At 34.5% G+C, this 20,667-nt stretch overlaps 1 protein-coding gene and 1 long non-coding RNA gene across 2 annotated transcripts; both read left to right on the top strand.

Annotated features, from left to right (window-relative positions):
• The first annotated feature begins 246 nt into the window (after positions 1-246).
• LOC125650579 (ATP synthase subunit alpha, mitochondrial-like) lies at positions 247-10,764 on the top strand. The gene is made up of 10 exons (XM_056139311.1): positions 247-417; positions 3,515-3,590; positions 4,322-4,497; positions 4,696-4,869; positions 6,387-6,553; positions 6,643-6,791; positions 7,383-7,534; positions 8,940-9,272; positions 9,930-10,074; positions 10,362-10,764. The coding sequence occupies exons 1-10, from the start codon at positions 358-360 to the stop codon at positions 10,589-10,591; spliced, it is 1,662 nt and encodes a 553-aa protein (XP_055995286.1). The 5' UTR covers positions 247-357; the 3' UTR covers positions 10,592-10,764.
• Positions 10,765-11,232: 468 nt separating this feature from the next.
• LOC125651804 (uncharacterized) lies at positions 11,233-12,847 on the top strand. The gene is made up of 3 exons (XR_007361351.2): positions 11,233-11,640; positions 12,125-12,186; positions 12,518-12,847. It is a non-coding gene; the product is annotated as an uncharacterized LOC125651804 (long non-coding RNA).
• Positions 12,848-20,667: the final 7,820 nt, after the last annotated feature.

The raw sequence follows: 20,667 nt of genomic DNA, 5'->3' as shown, positions 1-20,667 counted from the left end.
GAAAATTAATCTCTGTATAATCAACTGTTTTCCATTCCATTCTCTCTGTGTGTGACAGAGAGAGAGAGGGGGGGGGGGGTAAGAAATAGAGATTTACTACTGGTTTACCAACTTGCTAAGACGATTTGGCCATCTACTCCTTCTCCCTATCAATTTACTCCAGATTGTTTATTGTTTGAGATGATGTTTTGAAGAATGTAGAAATTGATTTAAATATGTGTACTTCATATATTTTAAGAGTAAAATAGTTTTGTCCCCTAGCTTGTATTAGGCTAACCTCTGTACATACGGGTTACGCTTCGCACGTTCTCTGCCGCCATATTGTGCGACACCGCAGAAGGACTTTTCATATTAACCATGTTGACGGCACGATTTGCATCCAATTTATCCAGGCATATTCCAAGACTTGCCTCACAGGTATTTTCAGTGGTGACTTTTCATTCATTTTATTACCTGTCATGGGTTTAAGGTACTTAACAGACATTTGTCCAGTTGTATACACCGGCGAACATCCGAAGGTCACGGAGAACATGATGTTTGTCTTTCGAATAGGGCCAATTTTAGCATTAAAAATAAAACGCTTTTTATTTTAATTTTTCCCCTAAGACTAATGTATCCATTTTCTACACGATCCAGCACCTTGTTGTCACGAAGACAAAACACATTACTTGAGTGTGACCTTTGTTACTGTGTTCCTAGGGTATGAACTTGTATTAAAAAATCAGCAAAGCGCATTTTAATTTTTAGAGAGACGATCTATGAATTATTTTCATTAATCCTGTGTATTTGAAAGTTTTATACTGAAAAAAAAGTTCAAGAAAAGAAAATCCATTGCTTTGTCGTGTTTGTCTTTCAGCTTTTCATGCTTATACATGAAACAACAGTGCTAGTCCGGCATTTCTTCTAGAAATTTATATATATCTTCTGTTTGAAGAAATTTTGGACTTGAACTTTAAAGCCATGGTACCAGACTATCCCCACCTTAGCTTGGTTTAGTTCTGAAGTATATACTACAGTATAATGTGTCAGAGGAAATTCGGGTTAAATTTTATGAAATATTTCACATTATTAAAAAAAAAAAACAACCCCAAACCATTCAAAATAAAAATTTCTTCATTAAGATAATAGGATTTCTTCATTTTATGAAAAGTCAGTTGGAGTCCAGAAGTACAAGATCCCAGTTTTGCATCAATGTTGCAAATCCACTTTTATAATATTTCAAAGTGAAAAAATTAAGATTGAATTGTCAAAGTCCAGGGCCCTTATTCACAAAATATCTTATGACTAAGATGGAAAAAAGAATTCTGTTTGATAATCAAATACCGATCACAAGGTCATAAGTATGTATTCAACTTTTATAAACCATGAGTGTACTTTACATATTAATTAAGAAAGTCTACAAGAAATGAAAAATAAGGAAATTACAGTGTTTTTAAATTTTGATCTCAGTCATAAGATATTTTGTGAATAGGTGCCCTGAACTTCGAAGCAAAAAGTTAGTAACACTGGCAGGAACAATTCAGGGTTAGCACGATTCGGTTTCTATTCAAAAGAGCAAGATTTGGCTATTTTGGATTCAGTTCACAGGGATAGACAATAACGTTTTAAAATTTTCACTTGCCCTTTGGGCAAATAGATACAAACATAGCTTGTCAGAATGAAAAACTTTGTTGTCCGAAATAGTGATGAAACGATGGTCGATTGTTTTAAGCTCTTTGATTCTGTTAACGATTATATATTTCATAATTGAATGATTGTCGTCGCCATAAGTCAAATTGATACGTAGATACATTTACACAGTTACAGCTATCATGCTTATAATGAATTCACACTTCCAGTGAAGTGATTTCCATTCCCTGTAGTTTTTAAACAAATCAGGGCTCACACTGGACTAAAATTTTGTGTCACAACCTGGCACGCGTGCATCGACTCATACCGTTTTCTGTAGATCTATATTTTATGTATATTAATCAAGAGGGCATATACAACATATCATATATATGTCTGATTATTCTTACAACATAGCTTTGTTCAGCTTTTATCATAAATCACTATTATTTTGATATTGTGAAAATTGTATTTCAGCAGATTGCTTTTCAGTCAGTGTAGATGATATTGTAGCATAATCATGGTTTTTTATTTTTAAATATTGTTTTTGGCTAAAATGACTCAATTCTATTTCATACCAGAAAAATTTAGGAGTATTTCATAGCCTATGACTGACTACTTTAAATAAAGACAAGAAATGAGTTTCTATATGTTTATTAATCATGTTAGTTGTGTAAATGACATCTAATACTCATCATTAACATTAAATTTGCACTCTATAAAAAGTCACTGATGACAAAGTTACTGAACATAAATTACTGTAATACATAACACATCATCATAGTTTCACAACATCACATTTTTCAAAGAATTCACTGTTTTCATCTTGAAATCCAGAATGATAAGGTGGTCATTCAGTGAATATCATCATGTAGTGAAGAAGGGAACTCAGGAAGTCTGAAATAAATTTTAAATGGCTTGAGATGATGTGACGTCAAAAGATGACAGCATAGCAATTTCGAAAGAACCTACAATTTTTCGTTTCCTCCTGACCATTTTCCAAATAGATCAAACCAAAGACCCAAAGAATGATGCAATTTCCCAACATTCCTTCGTTTATAAACTATACTACCGTCAAATGGATTAGAAAATGTACAATGTAGCTGAACATTCAATAGTTTAACTTTCTAGATGAAATTGTTATTGTACTGTGATGAACTGACAAATTAAATTTTATGTTTTCATTGACACCGAAATATCTTCCATTAACTAGCTTGTGTGCACATTCACATGCTTTTTATTCCACCCAGTCCAAAACAGGTAGCTCCCCAGTAATGACTCGGGGTTATCTCTCCCCAGTATACAGAATACTTTATTTCTAATTCATTATGATTTGTAGGAGACTCCCACATGCAAAGTTCATTTCATTCACACCTACCTGCACACAGAGGATAAACCCTTTGTCCTGTGTAAACTACTAAATAAACAAGACACCCCTAAGTCTATTGTTCCCACAGGACAGTATCCACATTCTGCACAGGTAAATCAGCCCCAAGGCTGTTTGGATGCCAATAGCTGAAATTCAAGATGGCGCCGCAATTTCTAAAATACTAAATGTCCAAGACGCATTTCCGGAATTTCTGTTGCAATTTTTCCTGAAAAATTGCAAAATGCGATGGGCAGCGCAAGCCCTGCAAATTATGAACTTCAAACATATTCTAACAAATTGCGGTTATGAATCAAAATTGCTCATCTTCAGCACTTCGGTTTAAGCATGTTTTACTGTATTGTTAAATAGAGTAGGCTTATATTAGTTCACTCCATGACCCCCTCCTCCCACTCCAGTCAGAGATGGGATTTAATGTTTTTACATAGTGAAAATGCAACAGCTCTGGTATGTGATGTGGTCTCTTGTCATTTATTTTCTCGTTTTAAGCAGTCGTTTATATATGCAAAATATTTTTAGGTGAGCAAAAATGCATGGGCAGCAGGATGTGTAGCTTCCAAAAACTTTTCAACAACACCAAGAAAAAATGCAGCTGGTAAGCAGATTTTATCTTTCTTTAATAAATTTATAAATTATCTTGGTATTGAATGTTCATTTTTTTATGCCTCGAAGATCGGAGGGCATTTGTATTTGTCATTCTGTAATTCTGTCTGAAACTTTAATCTTGGTAATAACTTTTGAAAAGTAAGTGCTAGAGCTTTGATATTTCGCATGATTATTCCTTGTGACAAGACCTTTCCGTGGGTACCAACATATTTGACCCTGTGACATTGACCTTGGATTTTGACCTATGTTTTAAAAACTTTAACCTTGCTAATAACTTTTGAACAGTGAGTGCTAGAGCTTTGATATTTCATAGCAGTATTCATTGTGAGAAGACCTTTCCATAAGTACCAACAATTTTTACCCATTGACCTTGGGGTTTGACCTACTTTTTAAAAACTTTTACCTTGCTAATAACTTTTGAACAGTGAGTGCTAGAGCTTTGATATTTCACATGAGTATTCCTTGTGACATGACCTCTCCATGGGTACTAAATCATTTGACCTACTTTTAAAAAAAATGACATTGATCATAATTTCTAAATGGTAAGTATTAGAGCTTTCATATTACACATGAGCATTTCTTATCACAAGATCTTTTTACTAGTACCAAGGTATTTGTCCTTAAGACCTTGGCCATCTTTGGAATTGGCCATTATCTGGGGTATTTGTGTTTCGCAAACACATCTTGTTAAATGTTCATTTTTTGTGTGTTGAAACACAGGAGGTGGTGCAGCTGAAGTGTCTTCAATATTGGAAGAAAAAATTTTGGGAGCTTCTTCCCAATCAAACTTGGAAGAGACAGGTCGCGTGCTGTCCATTGGAGATGGTATTGCTCGTGTCTATGGTCTGAAGAACATTCAGGCTGAGGAAATGGTGGAATTCTCTAGTGGACTGAAGGCAAGAGTTTTATTAATACTACAACATGATGTACACAACCTAAGCATTTTCTGTTCTTTCATGATTTTTAACACTTTTAAAGTTAATCTTAATTACATGAAATTTTGTTTTGATTTATGCCATAATGCAATGATTTTATGAATCTAGCCACTTCTGTAAGACTTTGTTAATGAATTTGAATGCTTATTTAAATTTCAGGGTATGGCCTTGAACTTGGAGAGAGACAATGTTGGTGTTGTAGTGTTTGGTAATGACAAACTCATCAAGGAAGGAGATGTAGTCAAAAGAACAGGAGCTATTGTGGATGTGCCTGTTGGAAGAGAAATGCTTGGTCGTGTTGTAGATGCTTTGGGTATTCCAATTGATGGAAAGGTAAATAGCATGATTTTCAATATGGCATCCATACTTCAGACAGTGTTCTTCCCGGGAAATTTATTCATGCAGGTTACTCTCTATGGCTCGAACTTAAATCTCTTGGAAGTGTTTTCCTGTTCGCAATTATTTTCCCTCTACATAGATACTAATTCGAAATTCAATCTCCAAAAGTAAAATTTAGTCCTAGTATATATAATCCTTTAGAATTTACTTCTGATACCTCTAAGTGTTCATATATTTACAAGCTGTCAGTCATTTGTGACCTAGTTAGCACCACATGTTTCCTATTTCAGATGAATAATGTTTTGAAATTATATAAATTACCTGGGGAAACAAAATTATTAATTTTTATGAAAGTTTGTTAAAATCATGGTCCCCGGAGGTTGGATGGGGGCCACAAATGGGGATCAAAGTTTTACATACAAATATATAGGGAGCATCTTTAAAAATCTTCTTCTCAAAAACTACTGGGCCAGGAAAGTGGAAATTTACATGAAAGCTTCCTGACATAGTGCAGATTCAATTTCTTAAAATCATGGCCCCCAAGAGTAAGATGGGGCGACAATAGGGGATCAAAGTTTTACATACAAATATATAGGGAAAATCTTGAAAAATTTTCTTCTCAAGAACCACTGAGCCAAAAAAGCTGAGATTTACATGAAAGCTTCCTGACATAGTGCAGATTCAGGTATGTGAAACTCGTGACCCCTGGGGTTAGGATGGAGCCACAATAGGGGATCAAAGTTTTACATAACTAATAAATAGAAAAAATCTTCAAATTTTTTTCCCTTAAGAACCATAAGGCTATAGAAGTTTACATTTGCACTGAAGCTTCCTGACATAGTGCAGATTAAAGTTTGTAAAAATCATGGTCCCGGGGGTAAGATGGGGCCACAGTAGAGGATAAAAAATTTACATACAAATATATAGGGAAAATCATTAACAATCTTCTTAAAAATCACTGGGCAGGGAAGTTAACATTTACATGAAAGCTTCATGACATAATGCAGATTCAATTTTGTAAAAATCATGGCCCCCGGGAGTAGGTTGGAGCCACAATAGGGATCAAAGTTTTACATGTGAATAGGAAAAATCTTTAAATATGAGCCAAGGTGAGCGATGTGACCCATGGGCCTCTTGTCTTGGCAAGGATGCCATGTGCATCACTCATGTTTATGCATCTGTATATTACAATAAGAGAATGTGAATAGTATAAATATATTCTTTTGGATTCCATTGTATCAGTAGACAGTTAGTAAATGATTTCTCTGCATTTATTACATATTCTTGACATGTCTGATACAAATACTTGTATGCCTGTCCAAGCATGTAAAGAAAAGCATTTTCTTCATATTTTCGCCTACATTATCCAAAACATTTTGGAAAGTTTTGCTAATTTACCTAAAGTTTATTGCAATCTTGTGCAATGCATGGTGTTTTTAATTGTGACGTCTTGTCATTTTCATTCTCAATCATTTTTAGTTAAGTTGTAAAGGTTTTGATATATATTTCAGGGACCTGTCAATACAGATGGACGTGCTCGTGTGGGTGTAAAGGCTCCAGGTATCATCCCCCGTATCTCTGTGAAGGAGCCTATGCAGACTGGAATTAAAGCTGTGGACAGTCTGGTGCCTATTGGCAGAGGACAAAGAGAGCTGATCATTGGTGACAGACAGACAGGGTAAGTCTGTTAATCATATAGTGATAGGTTTTAGAGATGCAACACATATATTTTTTGTGTTGAATACTTACATACATTTGTTACTGTAGAAAAACTGCTATTGCCATTGACACGATCATCAACCAGAAGCGTTTCAACGAATCTGATAATGAAAAAGCCAAACTGTACTGTATATATGTGGCTATTGGACAGAAGAGGTCAACAGTCGCTCAGATTGTGAAGAGGCTTACAGATGCCGGTAAGTAGAAAATCGTCTCTTGAACAAAGGTGTTGGAAGTTTTACTATATTAAAGATAAGTTTATTCTAATTTTGGGCCCAGAGGGCATAAAGCAAGACAGCATATAAGGAAGGAAATTTATTTTAAAAAAAAAAAAAAAAAAAAAAAGGAAGTTTTCAACATTAACTACAGATTACATGAACTGCAAACTACATGTGGATGTAGCATGTGGGGGAAACAAGTACATACATACATGAATTGCAAATCAGGTGTATACACAAGTAAATGGACAGTATCAGTATTATACCAACATATGAATGATAAACTATAATGATTTTTGCAGTTTTAAAGCATCAGTTCTTTTTCTGAAAGTTTTAAATAAATATTCACTCAATTTGACAATTACTGGTTTGTCTTCATTAATCATCAACCAAGTAAATTTGTCAATACAGATTGATTGCTAATTTATATATTTTATTTTAGATGTTTTATACAGATTGATTGCTAATTTATATATTTTGTTTTAGATGTTTGACTTTATACAGATTAATTGCTAATGTATATATTTTGTTTTATACAGATTGATTGCTAATTTATATATTTTGTTTTAGATGCTATGAAATACACCATCATAGTCAGCGCCACGGCCTCAGATGCTGCTCCTCTACAATACCTTGCTCCTTACTCAGGTTGTGCCATGGGAGAGTATTTCAGAGACAATGGCATGCATGCTCTCATTATTTATGATGACTTGTCAAAACAGGTGGGTTCCTTTACTTCTGTTTTACCTACATTCCCTCCATGTATCTAGCCAGTTAATTGTAGGCTGTAGTTAATTGTGAGTTAGTGTTACATTGGAATTGTGGGTATATTTGTAGGCTGTAGTTAATTGTGAGTCAGTGTTACATTGGAATTGTGGGTATATTTGTAGGCTGTAGTTAATTGTGAGTCAGTGTTACATTGGAATTGTGGGTATATTTGTAGGCTGTAGTTAATTGTGAGTCAGTGTTACATTGGAATTGTGGGTATATTTGTAGGCTGTAGTTAATTGTGAGTCAGTGTTACATTGGAATTGTGGGTATATTTGTAGGCTGTAGTTAATTGTGAGTTAGTGTTACATTGGAATTGTGGGTATATTTGTAGGCTGTAGTTAATTGTGAGTCAGTGTTACATTGGAATTGTGGGTATATTTGTAGGCTGTAGTTAATTGTGAGTCAGTGTTACATTGGAATTGTGGGTATATTTGTAGGCTGTAGTTAATTGTGAGCAAGTGTTACATTGGAATTGTGGGTATATTTGTAGGCTGTAGTTAATTGTGAGTCAGTGTTACATTGGAATTGTGGGTATATTTGTAGGCTGTAGTTAATTGTGAGCAAGTGTTACATTGGAATTGTGGGTATATTTGTAGGCTGTAGTTAATTGTGAGTCAGTGTTACATTGGAATTGTGGGTATATTTGTAGGCTGTAGTTAATTGTGAGCAAGTGTTACATTGGAATTGTGGGTATATTTGTAGGCTGTAGTTAATTGTGAGTCAGTGTTACATTGGAATTGTGGGTATATTTGTAGGCTGTAGTTAATTGTGAGCCAGTGTTACATTGGAATTGTGGGTATATTTGTAGGCTGTAGTTAATTGTGAGTCAGTGTTACATTGGAATTGTGGGTATATTTGTAGGCTGTAGTTAATTGTGAGTCAGTGTTACATTGGAATTGTGGGTATATTTGTAGGCTGTAGTTAATTGTGAGTCAGTGTTACATTGGAATTGTGGGTATATTTGTAGGCTGTAGTTAATTGTGAGTCAGTGTTACATTGGAATTGTGGGTATATTTGTAGGCTGTAGTTAATTGTGAGCGAGTGTTACATTGGAATTGTGGGTATATTTGTAGGCTGTAGTTAATTGTGAGTTAGTGTTACATTGGAATTGTGGGTATATTTGTAGGCTGTAGTTAATTGTGAGTCAGTGTTACATTGGAATTGTGGGTATATTTGTAGGCTGTAGTTAATTGTGAGTCAGTGTTACATTGGAATTGTGGGTATATTTGTAGGCTGTAGTTAATTGTGAGTCAGTGTTACATTGGAATTGTGGGTATATTTGTAGGCTGTAGTTAATTGTGAGTCAGTGTTACATTGGAATTGTGGGTATATTTGGAATTGTGGGTATATTTGTAGGCTGTAGCTTATCGTCAGATGTCTCTGTTGCTGCGTCGTCCCCCAGGACGTGAAGCCTACCCCGGAGATGTCTTCTACCTCCATTCCCGTTTGTTGGAACGTGCAGCCAAAATGAATGATGACAATAAGGGTGGATCTCTGACCGCTCTCCCTGTCATTGAGACACAGGCTGGTGATGTGTCAGCTTACATCCCAACTAATGTCATCTCTATCACAGATGGGCAGATCTTCTTGGAAACCGAGTTGTTCTTCAAGGGTGTCCGACCTGCCATTAATGTAGGTCTGTCTGTCAGTCGTGTAGGATCTGCTGCCCAGACCAAAGCTATGAAACAGGTATACAGTATGTTTTAACATAGAGGGGGAGGGATATAGAAATTGCCATCTATCCAACTGACTTTACAACTTCAGGATACAACTTAGTTGGAAAATATTGTGCCAAGGGGATATAACGAAAATGCAAAAATAGGGTGGGGTTATATATAAAAATCTTCTCAATAACCACTGGGCCAGAAAAATTGAAACTTGCATGAAAGCTTCTTGATATGGAGCAGATTCAAGTTTGTTCAAATCATGGCCCCTGAGGGGTAGGATGGGGCCACAACAGGGGATCAAAATTTACATATAAATATATAGGGAAAATCTTTAAAAATCTTCTTCTGAAGAACCACTGGGCCAGGACAGTTTAATCTTACATGAAAGCTTCCTGATATAGAGCAGGTTCAAGTTTGTTAAAATCATGGTCCTAAAGGTAGGGCTGGGCCACAATAGGGATCAAAGTTGTAAATACAAAAATATATGGGGAAAATCTTTAAATATGGGCCAGGGTGACTCAGGTGAGGGATGTGGCCCGTGGACTTCTTGTGGGGTGTTTCTTTGTTGTTCTTTTTTTTTGTTGAGAAATCCCAACCAGAAGTAGACAACTGATTCAAAGTAATGAAATTTTGTTAGAAGAAAATGATGCTTGTATAAATGAGTTTTGGTGTTGAACAGGTGGCAGGATCCATGAAACTGGAATTGGCCCAGTACAGAGAAGTGGCAGCTTTCGCCCAGTTTGGATCTGATTTAGATCAGGCTACACAAAACCTTCTGAACAGAGGTGTGCGTCTGACTGAACTTCTAAAGCAAGGACAGTATGGTGAGTGTTACTGTAAATGCCAAAATTCTGCAAGGGGGGGGGGGTATTTACACTAAGTAAGCTGTTACAATATTTACTCCCATGCGTACCATTTCCATAGTTATGCAATTATCAATTGATGATGATGACATCACATAATTAGACACTACACAGACGGTTTGCAAAGAAAATATGCGTAATTAACAACACACAGGACGTATCCATACTAACAGTAGGCCTACATAATATCCAGTTTTTATGTACTAGAATGAAAGTGTCTCTATTTGTTTTACTGTTGAATATTTCAGTACCAATGGCCATTGAAGAACAAGTAGCAGTCATATATGCAGGTGTCAAAGGTCATCTAGATAAAATAGATCCCTCCAAGATAACCCAGTTTGAATCTGAATTCGTAGATCACATCAGAGGACACCAGCAGGCATTGCTTGCACAGATTCGTACTGATGGACAAATCACAGAAGCAACAGATGCTAAATTAAAAGAAATTGTGAAAACTTTCTTGGCTGGATTTGAGTGAGAGCAGAGAACAGTTCGGCCTGTAGTGCTAAGCTCTGTGATACATGGTGTTACATGTGGTGAATGTGTGTCTAGACATGACTCAGAGACCTCAATTACATGAAATTGTTGTTTCAATATAAGTTTGATTGCATAACACATCCAACAATTACATTAAAAGAGAATATTTATGAATTTAGTTTTCTGTTTTCTTATAATTTTACTCTGATGGAACTTGAAAATAGGATAACATAGTCCAACGGAATTGTACCCTCTGCAGACGGAACAGAATTCTATAGAAGCTGCAATTAAAACGCAAAAGTTTACATTGTACAACTGATTAGGAGCATATTTTGTATACTGAATGTCATGAGCCATGCATAAGATGAGAAGTACATGTACAATGAAACTTCTCTAAACCGGCTGACTCTCGGACCGAATAAAATGGCCGGTTTACCGAGAATTTAGCATTTAGAGACATTTTATCTCAATATTCACAAAGTAGGTAGTGTTCACTTTGTTCTGGTGATCTATGATCAATTATCGGTGGAGATCAAATTAGTCTGTTTGTACCTACAGGTAATTATAAATTATCACTGAAATCAACTAATTTTAAACTGAAAATCTATAACGGGATACTTAAAGGGAACGTAGGGTCAAAAATCAAATTTTGATATGTGAAAACTGGTACCATGCAGACAACAAAATGTAGCATAGAAAAAATAATTACTGCTGATAACAAGATTTAATCTGTCATTTACACTGAAAACTGAGCTGAATGGGAGAATCTCTTATCATGGCGGCTGATGACGTGTATGCGGCAATTCATTACAACTGCTGTGCCTATAGCACTAAATGGGTTACAGAGTATCTATAATTTAAATGTCGGGAGTGCAAGCGAAATTTTGCACTGTGGTCAAAGGAAAAGGAATACATGTATCTACCTTTTAGCATCCCTGATCTCCCCAAAAACTATGAACATTGTGCAAGAATTGGATACATAACCTTGGAAATGAATATTTTGTTTTTGAACGGCATTTTGAGAAAGATTCTTTTAAAGAGGATATCAGGGTAAGTATAAATTATATTTGCTTTTTACTTGGTAAATACTAATAATTCTTAATGTGTCAATAACCAGAGTTTATTTACAACAAACTTTTGCTTATATAATAATAATTTTCTAATTTAATCTAATTCAGTTTATTTTAATATCCTTATCCAGTGAACATTTTGTATAGGCTAAATATGAAATATTCAAAGTTAAATTAATATCTAATTAAGTTAAGATATTGGGATACACATCAAAACCTATTAAAAAGAAGATGCAGTAACTAAAATATTTGATGGCAGCAAGCCTAAGAAAATAAGAGAAAATAGCTCAAAAAGATGAGGAAAAGGAAAAGCAGGATACATGTAATACTTTCAAAAATCATCACAGCACTAGCACATTTTGTATTATCCTATTGTTTTTAAAGAAATTGAAAATGTACAAGTAAACAAATGAAGTATAGTATCTATAATTAATTAGTCATTATGAGTATTTTTCATTTTTCAGCTAATCCATTTTCTTTTGGAAACCTATTGACCAACCTGGACTATTAGCATCTAAGGAAACAGGTAATTTGATGCATTTCTCTATAAATGATTAACAACGTTTTACAACCAAGGTCATTTCAATTCCCCCTGTGCAGTTAATCTTTCAAATCTTGACATTTACGTGGCAATTACTGCAGGGGTGTAGTGATAATCAACTGATTTGTGCTGTATACAGATTCACATTGCAAGATTCTCTTGTAAACAGATGTAATAATAAATCAGAAAGAGAGAAAACTACTATGAAAAATAAACTCTTTGTTGTGTGAAATACATGTACATGTACATGCACTTTCACGAAAATTCATTACTTAAGTTATAAAGTAATGGTTTGATTTCATTTTTATATTTTCAGCTCAATGAAGACATCAATAGTGACAAAACTATCCCACTCTCAATCCATATTGAAGAATAAATCAACTTTGTGCAACATATACAGATAGAATTGTCCAGTCATTGTCCATCATATGTGCTAAGGAATGTTCAAGTGAAGAATGAAGAAGTGAAGATAATGAACAATCCTGTATAAAGAATTCAAAATTAAAAGTTTAAGAATTAAGAGTGTCGCTTTCATCAATCCATCCCAATTCACTAGTGTTTTCATTTGAAGCTGCTAATAATTCCTCTTCATTTTAATCAGCCTCATATTGGTATCCTTTGTAGTCAGACATGATCAGCTGCTTTCACTGAGAGGCAATTGCCCGGTATACGTCATTAGCAGATGGGATTGTGGGAAATATCTTGAAGAGCGATAACTTTATTTTGCAAAATGGCAGCCTCCAGCAGATGATGTGTAGCTATATTTAAATGCCAATTTCTACACAACAGATTACAATCAAATGGAAATAACCAGTGGACTTAATTACTAAATATCTAGTATTTGAAATGTGAAAATATTTTTTTATACCCTACGTTCCCTTTAAAGAAAACACAGAGGCCTATTATTGGAATTCCTATTACCTGTAAACACTAGGTTTACATTCATCGCTTTTATCATTAACAAATTTGTTTTGACGTTTTTGAAAAGTACAGTAGTAAATATGAAATTGTAATTTGAATATTTCTTGGGGATTATAAGTCTGTGGAAACCAAGAAAAAAATTTTCCTGTCTGTCATTCTTAAGTTTAATTCTGTCTGAAACTTTCACCTTGCTGATAACTTTAGAACAGTAAGTGTTAGAGCTTTGATATTTCACATGAGTATTCCTTGTGACAAGACCTTTCTGTGGGTACTAAACCCTTTGGCATTTGACCTACTTTTAAAAAATTTGACAGGTCATAACTTCTAAATGGTAAATATTAGAGCTTTCATATTGTACATGAGCATTTCTTGTGACAAGATATTTCTACTGGTACCAAGATATTTGTACTTGTGACCTTGGCCATCTTTGGAATTGGTCATTATTGGGGGCATTTGTGTTTTACAAACGCATCTTGCTCATTAAGTTATGGCCCTTGGGCTTAGAAAAATAGCATGAATTGTTAGTTTACATCCAAGTTTCTTATTTCTATAGATAAGAGTACTACACTCATTAAAACTTCTAGCATAGTAATACAACAATGTAGCTAAATTATTCATAATCACCTACATTTCATAGTTTATTTGACTTGGTTAAATCTAATTATATGTGTAAATTTGTCTTTTTTCCTGGTCTAGTCTCTACTCGAATAGTAGTTGATTTCCAACCATTCCCATCCTGGTTCCCCAATTTTCACTTTTACCATAACCTACATAATGAACTTTGAATATTGTTGTGGTACAGTAATTTTTGCAACCAGTAGGGGACAATGTATTGCCATGCAATATTCTCAGAATGCATGTTTCATGTTATGATGCAACTGCACTTTCATGATTTAAATGTGTACAGGGTGCATAAATTCGCCACAAACGGTCTGAGTTTAAGCTTGGGGTTTCCTCATTAGCTGAAATTCCTATAGGCCCTGCCCATACTTTTACAGATCTGGAAATATATGGATGATATTATGTACAGTTAAATGATTTAGGCTATGGTTGTATATTATCATAAACTTAAATTTTGTATGGCAATAAACGTAGCCCATATCGTTGATATTTTAAACAGATGTTTGTAAAACACAGATGACCCCATGGTGCAAAATTGAAAAGGGTTATACACACATCATTTAATTGATAGTAGTATCATCAATTCAAAATATTGAGCAGACAATATCTTCCTATGTTGAGTGGATTGACCATGTGACCTAAAAATCAATAGGGATCATCTACTCCTTATGCTGTACCAGTATACCAAGTTTGGTGTCAATCGAGCAAATATTCTTAAAATATTGGAGACAATATATATGTGATGAGCCACCAGAAAACCAGGCTTATTGCGTTTTTTCAACAAAATGAGATTTTAACATTTTTAGATAGGTTTTATATTAATAAATAAAAATATGAAAACTTCTTATATTTATTGAGTTGCAAAGTTGACACCTTCCTCCTGAAAATTGAATTACCTTTATATATGTAACGTTACGTGTGCAATATTTTTATAATGTTTACTGTTCTTTTAAGAACAGAAAACACTAAAAGAATCGAAAATGTTTACTCCTACAATAAAGTCATTGTATTCTTGACAACAAATTAATAACAGTCGCTGAGTACTATTTGCATATCTTAGGTGTTCTAATTAATTTTGGGACAAAAGTGCAGAAAGCTCATTAATTAACGAATTTCAAATTTACTTAAGTTTTGGTTAAATGGCCACAGATCATTTCGTCCGGTACTTTACTGATAATACCTGACTGACTCATGGTAATTTTAGCGTAATTCATCAAATACAAGTGAAATTTTTACTAAGTCTTATTTCCATTGCACCGATTGTTTGCATTCGTAAAGGTGTTGCTAAAACGCGGAATAGAAAACGGAACGAAAAAAAATCAATATGTAGATAGAACGATTTTTTTTTTACTATCATAATTACACATAGGTCTTGCTACATTGAATGGTTGAAGCAATGAAATACATTTTTTTTTAAAAATCATAACCAGCCTTGATTTAAGAGAATGAGTTAATGTGAATTACAATTATTTCCTGTTTTTAGAGGGATGCATGTATATAAACAAACGCAGCTGACTCATGGGTAATACCCGGTATCATTGCACTCTCTACTACATGTATCTTCTTTGATTTTCAGGTTAAAATTATTGAGGAGATATAGTTGATATGATATATTTTGAATATTTTCTAGTGTCTTATTGTGCACTCATGTACATATAGTTTTCATTCACTGTAACACCCCCCCCCCTCTTTTGCAAGAAAGAAAGGAAAGAAAAGATTTAACCAAGTTATGATTGGAAGGACATGTAATATCTATGAAAAGATAAAGAACTGATCAATTTGAATCAGGTTAATTAAACTTTCTGATTATATAATTATTATAGTTGTTAAAGGAGTTTCGTAGAGGACATATCTCATGTTTCTAAACTTTTAATTTTTTTCATCAAGATTAATTTAATTCTTTTCATGCCTACAACTACTCTAAATGCGTTTTAAATGAAATATTTTGTGTAGTTTTCGAGTTTTGAAATCGGCACTTAGATCTAAATCCGTATTGTGGCTAATTATCGCAATATTTCGGCGAATGAACTATCAGAATTAATTATACTGTAAGCATAAGAAAGACAAAATACATATAAAGCATACTTTGAAAACATGTGATGTGTCCTTTAATCTATTTTTAAATATAAATGAAGTTAATTTCAAGTACAGTGCATGTTCATTGGACTAACATCTCTACTTGTTGATACGATGAATTCAGGGATTTAAAATCAGATTTAAACTCTTAATGTCACCCTCATGATACTGTATTGAATATACTGTTCATAGTACAGATTTTTAATCATAAATGAAACAATTGAAATATAACAATTCAAACAAAAACTAAAAACATGCATGTCTTTAATTCTGCCATTGCCGTTGAAGAAGGAGGGGGGGGGGGTGTTCAATTATTTTTGGTTTCAATTTCAAATGTGAAATTGGTTAAATGTTTAGGTCAAAAGTATTGCGCTCCCTTTACTGCAGCAAAAAATACTGCTTTTCCTGTAATTGAGTCAATAAAACATGGAGGCAGAAAATCCCTTTACAGGCATCATCCTGCTGTCTATAGCATAGTTTTTCTCATTCAACGACGTCAACATTTCTGCGAAAGAATGATTAATGTTTGTGCTAAGAGCACTTACACCCTCCAAAACAAAACATACAAGCATATGTATAAAAAAAATTGTAATTTTTTTTTCAAAAGTGGATTCATTGTCAATTACAGTGGTCTAGAGGTTAGAGCGTTCGCCCCGCATGCGGAAGGCCGGGGTTCGAATCCCGATCGCGACAGACCTTAGTCGTTAGTGACAGTTCCATCGCCAAGCGCTCGGCATCAGGTGTGAATGTCTCGGAGATGACCTTACAGCGAATTACAAAAGACCGGTTGAGTTTTCAATTGCTTGCTGGATTGATCAATATACTGTACAATTTGGTCAGCAAAGTATCACATTTGGTCTGAATTTAGGTCACAGAGTTATTCAGGTATGACAAAGAACTTTTTTCTCTCAGTGTGAGTGACAATAACCCCATCTAGTTTTACTGATTATTTCAGTAATAATTTCAGCAATTTCACCATCCCCCTACAAGGTTGTTTTAATTTATACTTCTTTCACCTGTGCCATATGCAAATGTTTGAAAATTTGCATAATCCTATAGTAATTCAACGGAATAAACCAAATTTAAAGAGCAAATAATTCTTACACTTTCTCGCGAATCAAATAACATGATAATGCCGTTTGTTTCTTCAGAAATTTCCTTTCTATTTCTAAAATATCTCTCCATCTTATTATTTTCATGGTTATAAGCTGAATAGGTGTTGTAAAATTCCCAAAGAAAGACACTGCTAGGTAGATGTGCACTTACCAACCCTGAAAACTATAAATAGAATAACTAAACAATAGAAGACTGAACCTGAATGGTTTAGCTAGAATAACATGAATTCTATTGGTCAGAAACGGTGAGTAACAATAGAAGAGTATTCTGGAAGTTTTCTTTGTGTGATATGAATCATGGACTGACCTCAAATATAGATTGACAAACAGATGAATGGTACATGTGGACACTTTGTGAGATGTCTAATGAAAATTTCTAAAGTGAAATTGGTGAGAGTTTAGTAGAGTTCAATTTAATAAATAATTTAAAAAATTATGAGAGAGAGAGAGAGAATGCACCCTTTTCTTTACTAAAGTAATCAAAGGTATTTTTGAAAGAGAAATATAATCAAATTTGATTTTATTCCAAATTTATTGATTTAGAAAGACTAGAAATAATGTTTCAAATATGAAAGAGAAAGAGAGTGCAACTTTTTTTTTTTACTTAAACATGTTAAAGTATTCAAATGTAAATTTGAGAGAAATATAATCAAATTTGATTTTAATTGATATTCACTTTTTAAAAAAAACTAGGGAAATAGCTGCAAAAGACACTGAAATCAACTCAGATTTACCTGTAAAAGCAATCTACGCTTGAGTAACTTTGTGACCTAAATTCAGACCAAATGTGATTCTTGGTTGACCAAATTGTAAAGTCTATTGATCAATCCAGCAGGCAATAGAAAACTCAACCGGTGTTTTGTAATTCGCTGTAAAAACGGATGCTCCGTGTCACAGTAGGAGTGGCACGCCAAACAACCCTCACTGTTCAATGGCCGTAAGCGCCGAGCAAAGGTGGTCTAAATTTGAAGTCCTTCGCCGATCTTGGTGACGTCTCCATATGAGTGAAAAATTCTCGAGCGAGACGTTAAGCAAGATACAATCAAGCAATCATTGTAAATTTTTCGAAAGAGTTGAAATAATTGTCATATGTATAGTTTATTTTCTTATTTAGTTCATAACACAGTCCAATAATTACATTGACAGATACATATGAGTGTGAATTTTTGGTTTTTAATTTCAACGACTTTGCATTTGTTTTCACATATTTTGTTTTCGTAAATTCTAGTATTGATTAATTAGTGATTAAATAGACAGCAAAATTGTAATTAACAAAATATGCACGAAAACCATTACCATTGCTAAACTATGTAGGGATCAATTCATTTTATTTTTTACTTACCATAATCACAATGCATGTAGTTTTCTCGATATCCTTGTATAACTAATAAAATATTACACCTCTATCCACTTACATAGAAACACATACAACAAAAACAATGATCTTATTGATATTGATAAACTATGTACATTAATTTGTGGAACATGTCATGCTGATTAGAACAAAAATTGAACTCATGACATTCCATTCCATGTTCCGTACCGCGTTTCAACAACACCCGCTAAGTTGCTACTTTCGTTTTCGACAAGTCCGAGGCCGACCAAACAAGATGAACAACTTTTAAAGTAATTTTCATGAATGCTAACGTGCATAAGTAGGCCGACATTTTATCTCGCTACATTGTGCAGTACTACACTCAGTTTTTTACCAATCTAAATCTTTGCATATATTTTTTATTAGAGTTTTTATGACTTTATACTATTTTTTACAATTTTGTCTTACATATTCTAAAAGGGCAATCTATAATCATTTCATATTACCAAACAAAACAAAGGACGCAGCTCGATATATGACACATAATCAATAACGTGGGGGGAAAACAAAACAAAACAAAACCAACGTAATGTTTTACATTTCTTTTAACGCCGTTTTCTCAATTATGACGTAAAACTCAACTAAGCCTGGTTTTGTCGTGACGGCTCACATATTACTATGTCCACATTGACCTTTGACCATGTGACCTCAAAATCAATAGGGGTCATCTTCTCCTGAAGATGTATGTACCAGCGTAAGGTTATCCAGATTTTGAGCGGACAGTATATTCTTATGTCCAGATTAGATTCATGACCTTTTGATCTGAAAAACAATAGGGGTCCTCTTTTACTCATAACAAACCCACATATGAAATATCGATCATTATCATGAAGTGAATGGTTCTCAAGATATTGAGTAGACAATATGTGGTCTACCGACCGACCGACAGGTCCAAACCAATATGCCTCTCTCCTTTGATGGGGGGGGGGGGGGGGGGGGACATAAAAGAAGATAAGCCAAATTTTCACTAGAAGCCTCCATTATGGAAACCTGTTTGACCTTGACTTTTTCAGTTCCAGGCTGATGGCACTTGAACACCGTTGGTCCAAGTGCATCACACTAGAGATCAATTACATCAAAAAAGAAGAGGTGGATCTCAACCGGAAATAACTTAAGCTGGTTACTTATTGACTCGCCCTCGTAACATGCATTCAAAATACCAATCTCTACCCAGAGCTATCGTTCCTTACACTCACTTACACCTCTGTCAACGTCTCAAGGGTTTTACAAGATTTTTGTAAAATGGCACGTATGCTCAAATAAAGTATGGTTTTGACTTCAGTTACAAAAATATACGTAAATAAATAAATATTGAGCAGATGTCAAGTCTTTTTGTGACACAAGAAGCATTGATTTGGGTTGAAACGTGGATATTGGGTAGTTCTATTGCACCAGGCCTATACATAGGCACATGAAGAATATATAGTAATGGAAAAAAATCTACAAATAGTTGCTTGTCCTACATTTTCCTGATATTTTATAAAATTGTTCTTAGTTTTATTAGCCGGGGAAAAGTGGATATACATGTGGAATAGCATTGCCTATTTTGAGACGTTAACAGAGGTGTAAGTGAGAGCAAGGAACGACAACTCTGGGTAGAGACTGTCAAAATACCGATCACATGTGCAGGATATATGTACATGTATTCAGTGAAAATCATGCAAAGCTTCCATTTGATAAAAAATATCAAGATTCTAACACAATTAAATAATGTCATCTATTCATTTTCCTAAAGTGAATGGTGTCCTTTGTGTTAAGACCCGACCACTTTGTTTATCATTATTCATGAAGGAGTACTATGACGAAAACTGCTTGTTATGGGGTTTAAAAATCAATTGATATTTCGACATTCCTCACGAAGAAAATTAAAATTATTTAGAAAACATCGTCTGTGGCCTCTATGTACAAAATTTTAATTCGTACTGTACTATTGCTTTTATTGACCACGGAAAGGAGGGGGGGGGGGGGGGTGTACTCTAATTGCTGTTTCACCTCATCCTTTGTCTGTTGTCTAGTCATCAGCATAAACTTTTCACCTCCAGAACTACTGTGCCAAGTTCAACCAAACTTGGCACAAAGCATCCTTGGGTGAAGGGCTTTCAAGTTTGTTCAAATGAAGGGCCATGCCCCCTTTAAAGGGGAGATAATTGCAAAAATAGGGTGGGGTCACTTAAAAATCTTCTCAAGAACCACTGGGCCAGAGGAGCTGAAATTTACATGAAAGCTTCCTGACATAGTGCAGATTCAAGTTGGTAAAAATCATGACCCCTGGGGTTTGGATGGGGCCACAATAGGGGATCAAAGTTTTACATACAAATATACATGTATAGGGAAAATCTTCTCAAGAAACACTGGGTC

This window comes from Ostrea edulis, chromosome 5 (genome assembly GCF_947568905.1).
Source record: "Ostrea edulis chromosome 5, xbOstEdul1.1, whole genome shotgun sequence".
In the NCBI taxonomy this organism is placed as follows: Eukaryota; Metazoa; Mollusca; class Bivalvia; order Ostreida; family Ostreidae; genus Ostrea; species Ostrea edulis.
The sequence above is the reverse complement of the archived record's forward strand: the minus strand, read 5'-3'. Positions and strand labels throughout refer to the sequence as shown.